At 39.3% G+C, this 21037-nt stretch overlaps 1 protein-coding gene across 5 annotated transcripts in view; it reads right to left on the bottom strand.

The window, feature by feature from the left end:
• ADAMTSL1 (ADAMTS like 1) overlaps positions 1-21037 on the bottom strand; it is a 482116-nt gene that overhangs the window by 169306 nt on the left and 291773 nt on the right. For all 5 annotated transcript variants that reach the window (XM_069777337.1, XM_069777336.1, XM_069777338.1 and 2 more), the window contains one exon: positions 5391-5518. In XM_069777337.1, the coding sequence (XP_069633438.1) occupies positions 5391-5518 (128 nt within the window). The remainder of the gene's footprint in view (positions 1-5390; positions 5519-21037) is intronic.

Raw genomic sequence — 21037 nt, 5'->3', positions numbered from 1 at the left:
AGTTATTTTTTTTTGTGGATGTATTCAGCAATTATGACAGCATTTTTGCAAATATGTTTTGCTCTTTATTCTGCAGACCTTAAGATAGCAAAGGTCTTATTCTAGAAGTCATAAAACTCCACAATATTTAAAATTATCGTTATGGCTGGCATAGGAACATTTCATAAAGTGGCATAATTTGCCTTATTTAGTAATGCCAGGATTAGAGCAGACTGCATTTATATCATTGCACAATAGTTGCAGAAATTTGTTAGAAATTTGTTTGTCTATCTGACAAAGAAGCAACCCAAAAACTAGAATAACGGTTCCATTGTAATTTTCACTCAGAAAGTTTAAAGGACCATTTATCAATGTTAGATGTGAAAAACTTCAGATTCTTTTGCAATCTAAGCCCCTGAGACAGACGAGTCTGTGACTGTAGCCCGAAACTAGGGGCCACAGCCACATTCTTGGACTAAATTCTAAATTCGGTTGTGAAGCAGCAACAGAACAGCAGAAAATGTTTTGGTATGAAAGGTATATACAATTGCAACTTTAAACACTGTTTTTAAAATATGTAGTATTTGATGTATCCCCTTTTCAGTGCTAGTCAGTGTTCTTGTAATGGGTTCTTATTCTATTATTTAACTTTAAACTAACATGGATAACATGCATCTATTCCATCATCATCTGACAGGCACGAAACCATCTGATGCTTGATTTATGAACTGATAATCTGTGTGACCAAAATGAGAAAAGATTACTCCTTAATGAAATAAATTCAAGTTATTCTGGGCTTCTGTCTTACGAAAAACATCACACAGCATAATACTGACCTACTTTTAGCTAATTTAGCTAGTTTATTAAACCTAACCTCCAAAGGTATGTCTTGGTGGCTATTTTACTGATCACCTGAATCAAACTGCAATAAAACTGAGAGTCATTTATGCAGATCTACTGTTTTCATCCTGCAGAATGCAATGGCAGTGGACTGAATTACCAAACTAGTGAATCACTCACTTCAGCTAATTTAGCAAGCAGAGCTGGTGGAAAAGTTATTTCATACTGCTGGTTCACTTGCATTACCAAAAGGCAGCCATCAGCTGAAGGAATGGAGGGAGGTATTTGAAAGGGGGAAAAAAAGCATTCTAGCAAGTAACAGATCCAGTATGAGGCCTCTAAACAAAGCTAGGATTGTGATTCTCTCGTGTGTATTCCCTCTTTTTTTGTTTTCTTTTTTTTTTTTTTTAATTTTTTTTTTTAGATCTCTGTCACTTTTATTACTGAGGAAAACCTGGCAGGACGATGTTAATGTTGACTTTCTTTTGCTACTAAACATACATTCCTCATCTAATGGTGGAAAATCTCCACTCTATTCAGCAGTTTACACATGATTTCCCAGAAGTAAGAGTGATGATCTCAAATTTTGACACCTTAACCCAGATTCAGTATCCATGGGACTCCATAACCAGCTTAGCAGTCTGCTGTACACTCATACAAACAGTTCCTTGCTTAATGCTTTAGCCGGAAACAGCAGCAAGAGTAACAGGTAGGATTTCTAAGCAGATTGAAAAAAAGACTACCTATCTATTATCTGCTAAAATAATTCCCAAAACTCTAGGACATCTTACTCTTCTGCTACCGACAGCGTTGCTTTACTAGAAAGTGATGACGAATTTGGAAGATGATAGGAAAAAAAATCACAATTATCTTCCTGCCAAGCCTAGAAACAGTAAAACACTATTGACATTACTGCAGTACTTGTCAATATGTAAAGTACAATTCCAGAACACACAGAATATTTTTAGGATCAGGATGGGTGAACTTTGCATAGGAGAATTTATAGTTTCTTTTAAGGTTTGAAAATCTATTCCAATACAAGGAAATTAAATAAATGCACATGAATTTCAGGTATCTAACATATTCAACCATTTATTACTTACTTTGAGTTTGCTTGAATCAACATGCACACTTATTACTAATACCTGGATTGATTAATACCTATCCATCACTATGCTGGATGACAAACTCCAGATGTGCTGCAATAGACAGACCACAACAAATAATAGCCAGATTCTGAGGAAGAGGGCAAAGACCATGTTGCAGTGTCACTCCACCAGCTCTGCCTGTGTATTTCCGTGTCCCTGTAGCCAAAGTATCCAACAGCTAATAAAACTCTGTTCTCTGTAGAAGCACAACATTTGTTAGTTTGGCCCTCAAGAAAAACAGAAATGGTCTGTGGTTCTTCTCTCTACAGGTTTTGATCAGCAGCGCTGCATGACAACTTATGACGGAGAGGAGACAGATAAGGAGTTTCTCTTTCCTGAGCTTTGTATTAAGAGAGAGAGAGAGAGAGAGAGAGAGAGACTCCCTCTCTTTGAGACAAAACACTTCTGGTAAAACACTCTGGAATGATAAAAATAAATACTTCTTCACCCAATATATAATTAGCCTGGAAGGTTCACTTTCAAGTGAGTTGAGGCAAACAACTGTAACATTTAAAGGGGGAGTCTGTCCTTTTGTGTAAATAACAAGAATATCTGAAGTTATAAAGAGTTAATGTCAACAAAAAGCATGAAAAATGTCATGCTTTGAGGTTTAGCCCAATCTTTAACTACTAATTAGCAAAAGGTTATTTTCCTTATTCTGCTTATTCTGCCACCAGAGTGACCCAGTGCTGTTCGCTGTCAGCGTGGGATACCAGGACGCATGGTTGACTTGGGCTGACAACTCCTGTCTGCTTGTGTAACAGGCATATTTATTTATATTACTATCATACTAAATGTCCTTAGCATAATCAGGACCAGTTGTTCTAATGAAATGTACTGTTAAACAGCCCCTACCCTGAAGTGTTTGCCATCTAAAACACTAGAAAATAGAATTTCTCACTAACACTTTCCATTCTTTCATCACAGCTGTGAAGGCCTAACAAAAAACATGTTCCCAAAACAAACAACACAAGCACTAACATAATTTTGGCAAACAAAAGTTGGAAAGAAAACTGTTTTCCTTCATTTAGCTACATATACTAACGGTGTTTAGGAATGGGCAATTAGTCCTTGCTTTTCTTCAAAGCAGATGCACTGGGTTCTCTCTTTTCATGCAATGCTCTGAAAGTCACCTCATACAGAACTAAGGCATAAGGCACTATGAACATTCCTCCCAGGATGAGAAACATCTAGGAGTAATTTGTTCCAAAACACCTAAATATATTGCCAGTTTTCATTTGCCAAAAGTATCTAGTATCTTCCTTCATGCTGCCATGAAATTATACACAGCAAATACATGACGGAAACTGTACCAACCAAGAAATTGTCCCAGAGAGGCAGACTTTTGTTCTAGACTTGCCAGGTTTGAAATATTCATGTGCACAGGCTTATTTCCAAACCTTCGAAGTCTGGATAAGTTTCTTTCCCCTACTCCCTCTCTGCCTTTTTCTTAGTGACTTAAAATGCTTGCCTAGCACAAAATTTAATCATTTATACCCTTTATTTAATTAGCAATTGCACACAGATCAGGAAAAAGGAAAAACTATCACATATTTGATACTGTACTAATTCCAGGTGAAATTTTACTATTTATGATTTATTGCTACTGCCTAGCAAAAGTTGTGCACCTAGTTAAACCCCTGTATCCTACCCTGGAATAGGGGGCTTCCCAATCTGAATGGGCCAAAGTTTGCAGTTGGTTTCTTAAGGCAAGAAGCGTTGCTATTGTACTGACAGGGCAGTAGTAAGGTATTGTATGAAAAACAAGTATTGTGTGATTTATGAGTTTATTCCCTGTTCCACTGAGTAGCTTCAGGGACATCCTGAATAGTAAAAGAATCAAAGAGAAGCAGGTGGGGAGAGCCTGCCCAGAAGGAATGGTTTATACTCACATACTACAGAGCACTATGACTACTACTACTGTCATGGAGTAGTAGTGTCATTTCCCCTCTAGAAACTACTGAGGCAGTTCTCAGTGAGGGAGCAGAAGTGTAGTCAGCAAGCCCGTGTATTACTCAGATTCCCCAGATCTCCTGATATGCCTGGATTCATGTTTACATTAAAGGAACATATAGGAGAACACTCATTTTCCTAAGTGTGAAAAGGATACACTGTGATTGAATATAAGTACCTGTCTCTGCAATTCCCAGTTTCGAGGTTTTTGCAGAACCACTATTTGCTATGGAACTAACAAGAGAGGAGAATTTGGCCCCATGTTTAAAAACCAAATGATTCTATTTTTTTTCCATGGGAATGGAATAGAAAAGTTTTTTCTTTTTTCCACTGGTTTCAGTAGATGCTTTTGCCTATCTTTCCTCCTTCCAGCAGACTTTTGCACACTGTCAATTCAATAATAGCTGGAACTAGGAGACCAAACTGTCCACAGATAAAGCTAAGATACACAATACTCTATTCTGATCTTATGGTTCAACGCCTTGTGCTGTTTCTTGTCATCACTAAACAGCCTCATGTATTAAAATGTCAAATGTAGGTAACAATCTCCAGTGTATTGTCACAGTATGTTTTATTAACATCAGTTTTATAAGCACATGAAAGAAAATACAAAAGAAACATATGCAGGATGGAAAATTGCATTACATTTTTTATACTACAATATATAAGGTGTCAGAGATTGCAGTAAGCCATGAAGTTTTGGTCTGGAGTTTTCCTTCATATCCTTTATCAGAAATCTGTTAATAGTTATCACATATACCATGTTTACTACAGGTAAACTTTTTCCTAAAGTAGACAGAAATAATATTTGCTAGAAATACTTTGCAGGTAAAACTTACACATGCTATAGAGTGGAAATGATGTCAAATGACTTGTCTATGTTCCATTGCAAGCTAGTAACTGGGGAGGAATAAAATAAACGGGGTACCCAGACTTCACCTTTGCACTGGGCCATTCTACTTCTGTCTGTTGGGAGGGTTTGCTGGTATGGAAGACTTCCTACCTGAAATTTAATTCATAAGATATCCTCTGCAGAATTATCATTCTTTCTTATAGAGCTCAGGATGCCATGTTGGGTCAATGTGATGCTTTTATAGTTTCAGTGTGGCTGAGACTGTGGGGCACTAAACCCAGTGAATTAGTTGTAGTCTGGTACAAGTGTGTGAAAAGTCTTACTGCTTAAACGGTGAAAGGGTAGGGAGGTTTCACGTTTCAGTAGCTGGCAGCCTTGCAAGCTGTCCAGGCAACTTTTGCATCTCCATAGGTTTTCACTATATTTTAAAAGACTGTTACCTTATCAAGCATGTTGGCTGCTTGCCTGAATTAAACAACACACCACCCTGATTTTTTGACATCGAGTTGGAAATATCAGCGTAGTTCAAGACCTTTACTGATTACTTCTTATCATCTGACACATACAAGTAGGTTGAATTCTCCCATCAGTAAAGTAAAAATCATTCACCCACTTACTTGCTGCTAAGGCAGCGTCTCAGTGAATACGAAGCCCCTCCTCCACAAGTGCGTGAACATTCGCTCCATGAGCCCCAGGCATCCCACAGTGAGTCTCGGTCTTCCTCTGAGCGAGCTGTTCTGGAGCTCTGAGGAGATGGAGAAGGAAAAAAAAAATCAGAAAAAATCATTTAAAGGACAAAAATTATTGTTGCTAGTTTTAACCTTTCTTTCTATCGGATATCATCTTGGTCACTGAAAGCAATGAATAAATCTGTTATTCTCTGACATTCCTACCGATTGGCAGCTGGTTCTTGTTGTGGGGGTTGATGTATGAACTTGCTTTCATACTTTGAGCATCATACTCTGCCTCAGTTTGAGACTGCTGATGGCTATTATAAAAGAGCAACAGTGGACAACAGTGAGACAAGGGATTTTTCTTGATTAAAAGGAAGAGGTGGAGTATTGTAGACACTAGAAATTGTGCTTTGAAGTTTTGTTACTGTGTTAGAAACTATGAAGGGGCATATTAAAAAGTGCCTTCCAAGATGCTCTTGAGGAAAAAAAAGAATCACAACATAGTGAATCAACGTGATACAAAGACATTCAACATAACGACTTTCATGCACTCACCATAGGGAACTGGAACTATCGTTAACTTCTCTGTCCAAAGATCTAGAAAACTTTCTGGACAAAGTTTCCTTAACTGTTTTATTCCTGCTATTTGCTAACTTAAAAAAGAAAGTGCACACTACCTGAAGAGCTGGAGTTCTCCAATGTGAGGCACAGACCCAGGCAGTGCTATTGTTAATGCCCGTGGTTGGGCACAAACAAATTTATAGAAAAGCAGCACTGGTGGATTCAGAAATGCTCAGATCTTCTAGGATTAACTCATAAATGTACGGCAGTACCTGCCTCAAATAATGCAGTCATGCATGTATCCAGCATTTCATTTTCATTCATGCAAATACAGCTCAAAAACATAGATCTGTAGGGACACAAATGATTTAACAATTTAGATAGGTATTGTCCCTCATGGATCACGTGGTTTTGTTGGAAGAAACTGAATAACCTAAAGAAGCATGCGAAGGTGCATCGAAAATGCCTGTGTCTGATGGAGAGCAGGCAGTGTTCTCCTTCAAATCTTGGCTTGTGCTGTGGGCCAACACCTGGTAAATAGCATTTCTAACTGTATATGGAATAAATGAAGAGGCAAGCAAACTACATGAGGGAGACTTTGATGGTACACCTTCAATAGAGAAACATCACCAAGCATCATTGCTAGCCCATGTTAGAGGAATCAACTCTGGTTTTCAACACTGAGGGATTATTTGAGCCACAAAGATAGCTCAACACTGAAATCATATTATCTTTAGTGAAGCTATGTAAAAAAATTGTCGTGAAATCTGAAACCTAGTGAAATATACCAGTCTTGAATATTGTTAATCACAGGCAAAACCCAAAAATGTTGGCGATGGTTTAGGGCTGTGAACAGGGTCAATATACATCTGTTTAAAGGAGATACTGAATTTGTCACACGTAACTGAGATCCTAAACTGAACAGTCTGTGTCTGTAGAGCAAAGGACTAAGTCTGGCATGTTAAGATATGAAATGTGTGTTAATTGGGATTTATCAAGGTAAGAGGTTAACTATTCAGTATACTTTAAGGAGCCAGGAATGCATTATATACGTTAACCACTAATAATGAAAGAATTTTCCAATATGGAAACCTTTTAGTCCTATAAAATTCTGCAAGGGGATTGCAGTTCACCCACTACTGTCATCTATGACACCGAATAAACACCCAGGCATAAGATTAGCTGAAGTGAAAGCTCATGTCTTTTATTAGCTGTCTCTATACTCAGCTCAGCAATAAGGCCAAAGTCTCGCACTGAACTCTGTTCTCCTGAAAACAGAAAGCCCATAATCTCAGTGTTGTGCACATTTGCACCCTCTCATAGTCATTAGCTCCATGCATCTGAAGGATGAAAACATTGCCAGTGCTGTTCCCATGGTCCCACGGGAGTCTTCCTGCCCTGAAGCAAGTCATTAGCTCATGGATCAGTACTTAGCTTACTCAGGTTGACAGAGTAATTGTATTGCCATATTCTTTCCAAAAGCCTGATACTACTCTGACATACACTGGCACAATAAATTAGTGGTAACTAAATAGAAAGTTGATCATGTTAAACCTGCTTAAGTGAGCTCAGACTGTATGCCAAATTGGCAAAATTCTATGGACATATTGTTTGAAGGAGGAAAAAAAAAAAAAAAAAATTTGCAGGACACCTGTCCAGCCATTTTTTTCTTCTTTCCCTCTCTTCCCATTATTCCTTTTATCAAGGTACAGTCCAAACCCGATCTTAAAGAATGCATCAGTCTGTTTGAGCAGCATGGGTTAAAAGAGAAAGAATTTTCCTCTCTGCAAACACACCAAATACAGTTATTTCTTTTGAAAGGAAGATCTCATTAAGTGGCAAGGGCCAGGTGCAGGACCAGTACACAGCAATACACCAGACTGTCCACCCAACCATGGCTCTCCAGCATTTCACAATGGTTGCCTGCTGCATTCCTCATGCTGCTGCTCATGGACCCTTCAAGGGCATGAGTGCTCCTTTTTTTAAATCAGAGTATTTTAAAGGGCAAATACACAAATGCCACTTAAATAGAGTTGAGTCTGTTTGGCCTTCTGACACAAAGGCAGCCAACCCTTTTGCAAGACCTTTAGGATCTGGTCCAAAGCATGCCAAGGTCAAATGAAAACTCCATCAAATTAAAGGTGTTCAGGAGCAGAACATTAAAAGATAGGCTGAAAAGGGGACCCAACACAATTTGTAAAGATTTTTTTTTAATTAATCAAATAAATCTTGTGAATGAGAAGGAAGCTAAACCAAGCAGGCAGGAGGCAAGCTTTCTTCAAACAGCTCTGCTGAAGCACCTCCACTCTGATCCTACTGCTCTATCTTAGCACTTTTGCCAAGTGGAGGTTGCCAGCTATGCCAAATATAATGATTATTCTATGGTGTGGCCAACCTCCAATTTCATTTTGCTTCACGGTGCACAGCTTGTAATGGCATTTTAAACACATGTAGCGCTTTCTTCTGCAGAACAGCTGTTGGAAGATAGTTTAGATGGGTGGTTTGGATCTACTGATGGGGAAAAAAAGCTAAATTAACTTAATCTGTGAGACATGATACTGGATTTGTTTAATGAGTGTATAACAATTATTTGACACTCTCGGTTTATCCTACCTTTATTAAAATGCAAAAGGATTTAATTCCAACACAATAATTGCAAGGGTAAGTGTAAAAATTAAAGTGGTCAAATTCTGACTATGGCCAGATGTGATCCATCCTCTAGATACAATCTCATTAACATTTAGACATGAGATAAGAGGAATGACAAGCCAGTTTACTGAGGTTATTTCAGCTGACTGCTTTCTGAAGGGTAATTTTTATAAAATGAAAATGTGTGTTTGCACTTTTAGTCTGCTAAAAATAAAATGTCTCTGTGCTGTTAGTTTACAAGGAAAAAGATATCTTCAAACTGCAAACGGATGTTTGTCCTGATCATTCACCACTGGTTGAAAGCCCAAAGACATAATTAAAAAGGATTGCAAGGTAAAGTCACGTGAACCAAGTACTCTTACCTCATCGCAAATTATAAGCATCAGCACAGCTAGACATTCTAAGGGTCCAAATTTTTCTGAAATAAATTGTACTCCCACCCAGAGGAGAGCCATGTGCCTGTTATTTGCATTCCAAGATTTGTTATAAGACCTATATATTCCCAGAAATCACGTGATCTCAAGCTGGAACAGGCTCCAAGTTTTCTTTTAACAAGTGGAATAAACATAATTCATTTCAACTCCATCCATGTTTAATGTTAAAGAAAGCAGAGTGGTTTCCCCTCCTGTGAACTACACAGTTAAGATTGAGCCTGAAATTCTAGCAGTTCCTGAAAAGCCATTTTAAATCTGAAGATTGTCTATTGCAGGCCTGTTACAGCTTCAAAGGATATATACCATTACTAGGTAAGAATTCACTGTTTAGCACAGATTTTTCAAAAGTAGCTTATACTGCTAATTAATGTTTTCTACCCTCTTTCAACAAAGTAAAATAAACTGAAGAACCTACATTAAAATAGTCATGATAACGGTCAAGAACATTGCAGTGTTCTGCAATACAAGAACTCCTACAACACTCCTTTAAAGCCCTAACGTTCCTGCCACCATGAATAAACAGGGGGGGGAAAAAAAAAAGAAAAAAAAAAGGAGAAAAAACCCAGGGGGGCGTAGGGTACATGCCTTTAAAGCTGCAAGGAGTAAAGCTGCCACCACTTAAAGCTTCCTTAGAAAAAATCTTTTATCTCTGCCAGAAGTACCCCAGGTTAGTGCTTCTGGAAATGCTAGTGTATGCTAAAGAAGCAAAATGTAGACAGTCATCAAGGCTCATTATGCCCTGCTGCTGGTATCAGAAGAGCTTCCTTCCCCCTTCTGTCCATTCTAGGTGGATCTCAGCCTGAGCTTCCCAGGAAACACCCACTGCTTTGTCCACACGAAACTCATGATGTCCTCAGATCTACAGCATCAATGGCAGAAATGTCACCTGAAAGAAATTTGCTTATCAATGAGCTACATAAAAAAAGTCTGCTAGCACTAATCAAAATCAGCTCTTTCTTTATCTCTCATTACCCTAATACATATTTAACCTGAGGGTGATCCTGCAGCTACCACCTAACACAGAAGCTCCAGAGGAAATGGGCATAAACTCCCAAAGAGTTCTCTAATGATAAAGAGAAGTAAAGCCCTGTGCTTTTGGACAAGAAAGCAAGAAGGATCACTTGTACAAAATGAAATCACTGTCAGTGGATAGGGCACTCAGGTGAAGACGCTTACAAGAGGAAAAAGAAGTCTGTAAACTACAAGCTGAACAAAGGACTTCTTATAGTATAAACAATCTGACATTTATAATATAAATAATCTGACAGAAGTAAGACTAATAGAGCTAGGTATCCAATTTTATTCTTAAAAAAATCCAGCTTAAGTGTTTAACAGTAATTTCTGAATTTATTAAAGAGCTGTCAGGCAGTCATTTTATATATGGACTATGAGATGAATAACAGGTCTTTCCTACCCTCTCCACTAACACACAGTACACAGAAATCATTTAAACTATCTGGAATAATATGTAAAAACCACAAGTGTCACACATCCTTAAATCACAACAGCTGCCTGGCCATCCAGGAGCTGCCATCCCTGATGAGAGAACCACGTTTCTTCTAAGAGCATGTGTGTACACATGTGTGTGGGTGCACAGAGGGAGAAACATGAAGAGTAGCAAAACCTCTGTTCATATCCTGAGACCTATAAAAGAAGTTCAGCCTTAAGAAAATAAATCTTAGTCACATATTGGAATTGAATTTAAAATTTTGTCTGGAATGGTGCTATCCCTACAGAATCCAACTATTTGTCAGTGTCACACAGAAAACTGTGTGTATAAATGCAGATCACATTGTTTAATTGCTCCTCAGTTTCCAAGGGTTCCAGTCTTCCTCCTCATTCAGTAAAACACTGCTAAAGTCATATTTTTCAAGCACTCAGTGTGTTCCCTAGATTAAACAGCAAGATAGTGAAAAATGCAGTTAACCTCTTGTTGGACTAAGGCACTGATACAGACTTTAAGCCACAGTTATTTCCCAGATGATATGCACCTCTGGGTTTGGTTAAGAAATTTAAATCATCTGTTTCTTATCATATCCCCATTGTTTAGGGGTATGATGAACTGTCAGTGACAATATGCAAGGCTCCTTCGAGGCCACTGCCTAGACTTGTCTTTTGCTACTGTGAAAATGATATTAGGGACAGAAAACCAGTATTTTTCCCTATTATATGGTCTTTCTGCCCTCCCTTTTCAGATATATCCAAGTGCATCCCTATATGAATTCTTGCCAAGGCATACATCTCCTTCTTTGAGTAATCCTTGATCATCTTCTGATGGTTGTCACTTAGGTCAAATACATACTTCACACAGTACTGAAATGCTGTCTGTAGTGAACCAGGAAGAAACTGGTCTCAGCACTTACCTAGGTGTGTAACAGCAGGAGACAAGGCCAGTGACCTCATCTCTTTTTAAGAAACCTATCTTTCAAAATTTCAACCAATGCAAATATATGGTTTATAAGAATTCATTTGCACAATGTTGTGTATCTTTGTTGCATTCCATCCAAGGAAACAGCTGGATTACAGCTTAGATGGGAAATTGCTTGGAAATCTCTGGCTTTCGAAGGAAGGCAAGGCAGAACAAAATCACAGCCAGCTGAATTAATATTCATAATTACTGTCAAACAAAATGTTAATATGCAAGACATTCCTGACTAGTTGTTGAAACTTTTCAGAGTGATTACTTAGAAACATTGTAAGTAAAATATTCTGACACATCCACTTTGCAATGCACAAAACCCGTTTAATTTATCTAGGCAAAGAGTTGCACTTCATTTTAAACAGTATTGTATGACTGAAGCACATCCACTCTTCCACAATAACTGTACCATACTGAAGAAAGGGCTTATTAAAGTAAGCCTTATCCTTGTGAGGAGCATAATTCCCTGGAAGCACTAGGATTCCCCATGACAATAGCTGCCCTCCAGCTCCAAGCAGATATCTGCCCATTTCATGCACCTCATGAAAGCAGAGGTCCCCAAGCCAGCCTTAGCAGTATGTCCAAGGACTTACTGGGAATGAACGCCAACCTATTTTCTTTTCCCAAGTGGTCTGCTTCAGTGTCAGGATGGATGAACACTGTTTAGCTGGTGTGGTAGATAGCTTCTCTTCCCATTACCCTGAGTGTATCCCTTGTAAAGACAAAGAGAGGACATCAGCCACTAGACCTGCCACCCAGCTGCCCTCCAAAAGGACCACACAAGCCAGAAAAACCTCCCTACCTGGCATTCTTACCAAAGTAATGGGAGTTCTGCTCTCACAGAAGTTAAAAGAAGATGAAGAGAGAAAATGCCCTTGCACCCAAGCTGCCAGAGCTGTTTACTGCACCTGAGATGCTGAGTGACCACAGGTACAATTGCTCCCGTGATTCACTGCATGCTGTTCCATCAAAAGGATGATTATAGAACTGTGCAAACTACTGCTAAAACACTGTTTTCTCTGGCAAATCACCTGGAAAGAAAAGTAGTTGCAATGAGGATCAGACATATTGAGGTGGAAGTGGCTATACCTTGTACACTGGCTCCCCTGCTCCCTGCAGGGCAGCAGTTCCCTTCTACTGGGTGTGGGGCTATGAGCTGAACATTACCAGCGCACTTGCCTCAGGCTTCCACAGTTTTGGAAATTAACTTAGGAAATTTTGCCTCCTTTGCACTTGCAAGACCAGGCAAAAGGCCTGTGAGGGGATCAAGAGTGTATTTCCTATGGAAAACCCCTGGCACAGGGAACCCTTGATCTGAGTGACTCCACGCCCCAAGGAAGGCACTGGCACAGGAGCACACATGTGTGAGGGTATATACTGTACTTTGGGTAATTACTTTATGTTCAGATTTTGCTAGTGCAGATAAATAGGCCAGGATTTATTTTTATATTTCAGCCTCTTAGAAAGGAATAAACAAAAAAGTCCAAATCTCCTTCTGGGTAGTTTTTAATTTACTCTTTCTTCAGGATCAACATCATCTATCACTTAGAAGAAACAGGGGAAGACACCTTGATGAGAAGGAGAGAAGAAGAAATCTCACTGAGATCCTCTTGCAGCTTTTCAATACTTATTCTGCTCCTTTGAACACAGACAGGGGGAAAGGCAATAGGTGGACAATTTTTTTTTACCCTGAAGGAAGACACCTGATACACATACAGCTAGCTCGGTTCCCAGGGACATAAGTAAAAATTTGCTGTGTTAGTCCTTTTCAGCGCTGCATTCCTTTTTGTCTTCTTTTACTCTTAACAGCACAGTCATGGAAGGCAGGCTTATTAATAAGGGAACAAAAAAAGGGAAATTATGGCATCTTTTCCTTTTGCACAGGAAAGCAAAGGTTAACCAAGGGGGAAATAACCCCTCCTCTCTTCCTAGCCATATATGACCTGATATGGTTATTGCACAAATAATAAGGACAAAGTGTCACACTGAAGTCTGTCATCCTGAAAACACATTTGCACCCTTTGACAGTTGTTAGCTCCACACATCAAGTGCTCTCTGAAGAATGAAAACATTGTCAGTGCTGTCCCCAAGGTCCTATGGGATTCTTCCTGTCCTGAAACAAGTCATACAACTGTATATATGCAGTGTCTTCAAACATAATAGGGAGTACACAGCTTCTAGTCTGCAACAAAACAGGGAAGAAATGATAAACAGCTATCTCAGGAGTTTAGGAGCTAAACAGCCATCCCCAAACCTGGACTGGAAGTTGTATCCCAGGAGAAATGTGCCAAACGTGAGCTCATTTCTTCACCCAAAAGGGCAGCAGCCAGCTGGGGGGGCGGGTTGCTGGCAGAGGATGGAGCTGACACCATATCACTTCAACATGCTGCACGCTGTGCTCCCTGTAACTTTTTATAACAGTGCCTTATAAAACTCAGATCAGTCCTATCTCTCACTCCACTTACCCATATGAAAATATACACCAGGAGAGTGATGTGAATACAAGAGCTTGCTTTCTTGCTCTCACAAACCCAAGTTACAACACCCTGTTGTATTTAAATCCTGCCGTGCTGGTGTAAACACCAGGCATGGGTGATCCAATACAGAGCAGGTCCAAGCTGGCTCAGCTTCAGACTTGTCGCCTGATTGACTCAGAAGGGTTTTCGAGGCTAGGACTGGTTCAGATGCAGGATGGGTGAAATCACTTTCCAGAATTCGGAACCCACCCAACAGCATGGGTTCAAAAGTGCATCTTGCACTCCAGGACTTCGGGTTTGCCTTCCACGTAGCAAGAACTGCAGTCGGGGAAAGAGCCCACAGAGGCACACAGAAAGGAAAAGAGAGAAAAGTAAAACTCTTATCTGTCACAAGGCCTACTGCATGCCAAATGTTTTCTAAGTGGTGAGAGGTGAAAGCTATGTGCTGGCTGGGCTGCGTCCATCAGCTTCAAGAAAAAATAGCCAACATATGGCTGACACTCCCAGCCCCACAGGTGAACCACTGTCTCCCCCAAAGAGCCAGGGGAATGTGTATTAGCCATTTTCCCTTGCTTTAGTAAACTGACCTTAAGCTTCAGATATTCACCCAGCCTAACTCTCCATACAGGTCATGACATCCAACAGTGGGTCCTCTTATGTGCGCCAAACCCCATGTGGACTGGATTTAGAAACTCTGGTTCTGAAAGTCTGAGCTAGAAGACCTTGTCACATCAGCATAGATTTTAACAGGCTCATCAGCCCTAGAATGGCTCAGCCTCCTCTGGAGCAGGTCAGAGCATTAGGACAAGGTGCCATAGGCTGCAATAGAAAGATGGCACTCTCTGGTCAGGAGGCATTTCAGTGAAGGGGATTTGTGTAATTTCAGATAAACACCTGCAATTATGAGGTTTATTCAAAATAAATGAAGCCTCCCATTCTTCTGATGGTCTGCCATCTCCCTCAGTTACCTCATGGAGCCATGTATGTGTTTATTTTAACAACAAGGGGCCGTATAAAGGGTTGAAACTTTAAACTTTGGTGGAGGCAGGAAAACTGAAAGGGAAATATTTGTGTAAAAAAGTAGGGGGGGAAGAGAAAGAGGGGAAGAGAGGAAGAGGGAAAGGGAGGGAAGAAGGAAAAAAGAAAGGAAGGAAGAAAGGGGGAGGAAGGGAAGAGGGAGAAGTAAATAAATAAATAAATCACGGAGAAAGCTCAAGATCCCATGTTGTAACAAAAAAAAAGGGAAGACAGGAAAAAAAAATGTTCATGGGACCCTTAGGAATTAACTATAAACCTCAGAGTTTATCTTACATATTTATTCCCCCCCTTGATCACCAAGTAATTGTTCTCAAATTAATGTTTCTTTAAAGGAAAAGACACTCAATTGTTGAGAGTTTGCAGTACCAAGCTGGAGTTTTCTAGGAGTACCAGATTTTCTTTTTTTCATGATTTTACATTGAATTACAAAGATGGAAGGACCTAGACACTATCAGGATATAAACTGCTGCTACTCTCATGCTGCCCTGTAATATCACACATGGTGAAAATATTTATGTTTCCATTCCTCTCACCAAATAAAAGAAAAGACATAGCCACACTTTGGAACCAGTATGCTGCAGAGAAAGGGTATGCATTCCTCTCTAAGCCAGTCTTCAGCTCTAGTAAGATGTGATAACGCACTCCCACTTGCCCTGGTGCTCACCAGCACTGACGGGTGGCTGAGCCCATCAGAGAATGATGACACTGCTAAAGTTTGGATTAGCAAGGCAGAGTCTTATGATTCAAGCTGTGACAACTCATGTTTTTGGTTTCAGAGAATTCCCTCTCTCCTTGAGCTGATTCAGATCTTTTATCTTTAAAACATGGCCCTGGCTAGACCTTTAAGGAACATATTGGCGATACCACAGTAACATGAAAACCCCCCACTCTCTTTTTTAAAAGTTACAGGAACTATGAAAATGTCATATCCAAAACACATTTATAATCATAATCCATCCATATACCAAAATGAAAAAAGAAAAGACAGCCCTGGGCTTGTAAAGGGCAGTTATATTTGCCCTCAACAACAGATGCTTTTAACAGTCCAGGCTGAAAGAAATATGGGGATTTAAATAAGCCAGTTAAGTAAGTAAATAAATAAATAATGCACCAATATGATGCCAGCACCAGAACGGTAGGAGAACTTATTGCTTCCTTTATTCCCTTTCATTTCTGAGTCTGTTGATATAGCACAGGATCTGAACAATACACTAGCAAACTTCAAACAGGGACTGAGATTATATCCAACAAAGCTAGAAGGGGAAATTTGACACCCCTACAGTACATTCATATGGAAACAAAATGAGTAATATTTATTTTATGGGACAGTTTGAATTTATTATAAGTTGCATATAATTTCCTGTCTCATTCCTTGAGCACTCTTGGAATTTATTTCAGGATGTCTTACGTTATCACACACCCCCTTCCCTCCACCCTGACACCCTCTCTGCTGGACTTGCTCTACAAGAAGTCCCTGAAAGGCAGAAATCTCAGGACAACCTCTAAAGGGTTCAAGCTTTGGAAGAAATTCCATAAAGGCAGTGAAGATGAAAATGGAAACAATGTTAAAATTAATATACTGTAGAATGAGTGAACATACCACTTATTTCTGTACACAACTCGAAAAAGGACTGCTCCTATAAACAGTCCAAATAATTCACAGGTGGCAAAACTATTAGGATTTATACATAGGATTGCCTTGGAAGCAAATTAAATCTCACAAGTACAAATGCTGCTTTTCCTTCCCCCAGTCACCTGTCCATATTGCCTTCCAATTTCACCACAACTTTAGCTACTTTTATAAGAAATTTGGAAAAGTTGGTTTCTGGCAGCAAAAAGAAAAAACATGCTCATATGTGAAATGAAATTCTAATCAGGGTACTTGAAGAAAAAAAGAAAAAAAAAACCCCTAGAAATGCACCTGGAGTTAGTAATCTTTGATATGGTAACATCTCACTGTCAGTGAAGCAGAGAGAAGGTCCTGGCCTACAGTAGTCTTCAATGTGCACACTCAGATTCAGGCCGTAACAAACTGACAACACCCAGCAAAGGTGTCCTGTTGAAAATAAGATAAATTGGCCACTCAGAGGTTTCACAAGAAGATATTCATGACCAATGCTTTTTGAACGTATTTTAATTGCTCCCATGCATGGCATCTAAATACCACATGTAAAAGCTCAACATAAAAACAGTTATTAAATGAAAAGACTTTAATACAAAGTCTGAGCAGGTGGAGTTTAATATACTTCTACTGCAGTTAACAGAGGCAAATAAATTTGTATAGATGAGAAGCTTGCTCTCAAATCTTAGCTAATACTATACTTATGAACCATTATATTTGTATTAACAGTTAGCATTCTAGGAATGGTATTTGTCACTTCCAAAAAGGAGGGCAAAAACTTTAAAGGCTGATGACCCTATCTGGTTGTGGGAGAGCCTTCAAGAGAGACAGATAAGATACTGCATACAATTATCTTGAAAGACAAATGAAACATTTGAGAATAGCATCTTTAAAACCACGATACCAACCTTTAAATCTTTCTAGTATCTATAATCCCCAACAGACAACCCTCTCTCTGTGTCCACTTTGCATATGGAAATATTTTGGCTGATTAAAAAAATAGGTCTGAACATGTACAGTGAGTCTTAGCGCGCATGATAGCAAATCTCAAGACCTGTGATGAAATGTTTTACATTCCCTGAGATAGAAGGACATCTAAATGATCAGGTTGCACTAAGCATTGACTATTATTGGTCTGTGTTCAACACTATATAGCATTAAGGACCTAGAAAAGATTTTCCATCACTCCATGAAATGTATATCTCTTGGTTACTTCCCCAATTTTGCCTGAACATACATTTAAGGGCTAGGGGATGTTGTAAGACCTTGAATATTCAAAGCTGGTCAACCATCTGTTACGACAAGCCTACGTCCACTGGCTAATATGAAATGATGGAGGTGCCAAAAGCAAAAGTTAGCCACTCCTGTACACCAGTTAGGAATAAGTTCTGGTTCATAACAGAGTATGATATTCTGATGGAATTCAATGTTTCGTGCCAGCTTCTGATTAGTTGCTGTCCACCACATGAGAAGACTTCTTTCATAACTGCCCTTGGCTTGGACTGGAACAAGTAATTTCTTTCTCCTTTTCCTGCTCCCCATCCTGATACCATAGCATCTGGTGGTTGATGTGTTTTCACTGTTTTTTCACTGTGTTCAGCTTTCTGATTGTTTCTATAAGGATGGTCTTATTATTCTGCTTTCCTTCCTCATACGAGAGAGTACATGCCTCCGTGGCAACAGACTGCAATTTCCCATTTCTTTTCCATGTAATTGTTGCCCATACAGTAATAATTTTCTTACTTTTCTTACAAGCTTAAGAAAATAGCTAAGAAAAGCAATAGAAACAACAGTGCCATCTGCAGATTTGACAGGACAACAACACTGTAACAGAAACCACGAGGTTATATTTGGATGGCTAACAACACAGTTATAAGGGTTTCAGTTTTTGTTTGCTTCAGTGAGAAATCAGTTATGCAAAGATTCATAGCCCTCTCCTGAAGAATTATTTGTCTGGGCATGTGGACTACTCAGGCTTTACATTAACTCACGAACCTCCTAAGCATATAAGTTTGTCCAGCTGACAGATCCATGACTACAGGTGACTATACTACAACGTTTAGACTGTCCACAGTGTTCAATTTCATAGCTCCTTTTACTATTCTTTGCCAAACATATGAAACTAGCAAAAGTCATTAAAACAAAACATTTTTAACTTTACTGACATTTGAAGGGCAGACCAATAGCTCAACAGCCTACATAAAGTACTGACTCCCATTCACTGAAGTCCAAAAGAAAAAAAACCTGTAACACAACCTTAGTTCAGTTCATGAAAGCCTTTGCACTTGGTAGAAAAAGAGCGAATAAATGATATACGTAAAAAAAAATCTGAAGGAAGAGATCAATAAAATAAGTCCAAACACAAAATTCTAGAGGAATGTAAGAAGAAAGTGATGAGTATACATACTTAGTATTATCTAGACCTTCATATAAGAAATTGTTTTGTTTTATAGACAAGACATTCAGAGCACAGCAGCACTGTCAAAAAACCACAAGGGTGAGAAATTTTGCACTCCTTCACATGAATAAATCTTAGCTTTGTATAGCTGCACTCTGTATTTCAGTGCATTTTACCCAACTGATGTGATCAAATCTCTACATAGGCATGACTACGCATGAAAATGTATGTGTGCACTTTGGACCCTGTACTGGAAAAATCCCGCTCTATACAGCTACAGTTGTAGAAACAGAGGAGCAGACATACAACAGTAGGTAGACCTATCTACACGTGAAAGGAAAAACTGTCAAGCTTTGTACACTCAGATGTAAACAAGAAACATCATATTCATTCCACTGGCTAATTGTGCTTGTGGTCATCCAAGACAGACCCAGTTAGATAATAGGGGAATGTAATGCCAAAGAGCCTGGAAGGAATGGACTATTGTATTTGACTATTTTCCATGTACAAATTAGCACAGCAAAAGAAAGAAATCCTGCAGAAAAACACATGTACTTTATTACAGTTCCTAGTGTTACTTTTGTAAGTAGCACAACAGCAACAAAGAGAGCTAAAAAAAGGCTGCTGAAAAGATGCAAACAACAAATGCAAATGTGATTATTAAATGCCCTTCTGACATGAAGTGATTTGACTTCAAGTTCAGATGAACACATGGCTGGTTATGGTTTTGGCCACATTTCCTTTGAGTTAGACAACTGTGATTTGCTTGTGTTAGGCTTTTATTTTTAAACCAATAGAAAAGGGAATCTTCAGAATAGATTGCCTGCTTTCTTTTGTTTCTTGTAAAAATGGTGTGCTAATATTTCCTTAGCATGCAAAAGTTCACTAAGCAATGAGCAAAATTCTCCAAATACCCGGTCTTAGTCTGCAAAGAGAGAAACTGTCGTTTCAAGTTACTTTCAGTCTGATACTACTTTTTCAAAACAGGCATCTAGTGTTATGGCTCAGATTCTCAAAAGTATCTATGAAAGTACGTAACTCCCATTTATGCCAGGGAAACTGGATGTCTGAGTATGGAGCAAGTTCTAGGGCAGTTAAACAATAAACTGCTGAGCCCCCACAGACCTTACCGAAACACCACTCAACTGAAAATGAATACAATTTCTTCTGAAGAAGGTTAAGAACTCTGATGGAGTAGTGAGCTACACTCACTACTACACCACTCCAGGTCGTCTGCCCTGAAGTAGACTCTACCTGCTGGCTAACGAGGGTAACAGCAGAGGTTATTGCTGATACTGCCCCTTAGCTTCATGTGAGCATGCACTGTGCACGTCTGGGCTGTGCAACCTCATTACTGAGGCAAGGGTGTAGAACAAATAGTTTAGGCGCTACTTTGCTCTACAGTGCCGTACTGAAAATATTGGAACATGTGATAAATTATTGGAAGACCAATCCTGTAAGCATTTGTTACCTAGCCTTAGTGCTTACAGCTGTGAACTTCTGCTGATGTTACTAGAGTGCTACATGACTAGAAGCTGCTCATGTTTCTCAGTGTGGGCAAGACAGGGGTTTTAGAGAGATACAAGGTGAAACACATAAATTGAAATGCTGATTGTCATAGTTTTCAAACTAATTCCACGTACTTGACTAAAGGCTAATACCTACGAGGCTAATAGCCAGGTTACACACCTGACCCAATGCCTCTTTTTTTCTCAGAAACATCCATGAGCTTTCTACTATGCCCTGTGTGACCCCATGCTGCAATGAACTACAGTAGTAATATGTATACCAAGGTATCCTACAACTTACCTCTATCTCTAGCCAACTATAAGTCAAATTCTTGCATGTTTACCTAATCTCCTGCTGAAAGCAAGTGAGAGATTTTCCTGAGTACGGAAAGAGCAAAAGAATAGCCTGATTCAAAAAAGAAAGTTAAGCTTGCTTCACATCACTATTCTTAAGGCACAAAGATTTGGTGGGAGGTGGGGGGGGA

This window comes from Haliaeetus albicilla, chromosome Z, assembly GCF_947461875.1.
Source record: "Haliaeetus albicilla chromosome Z, bHalAlb1.1, whole genome shotgun sequence".
Taxonomy (NCBI): domain Eukaryota; kingdom Metazoa; phylum Chordata; class Aves; order Accipitriformes; family Accipitridae; genus Haliaeetus; species Haliaeetus albicilla.
This window is presented reverse-complemented; position numbering and strand designations above follow the sequence as displayed.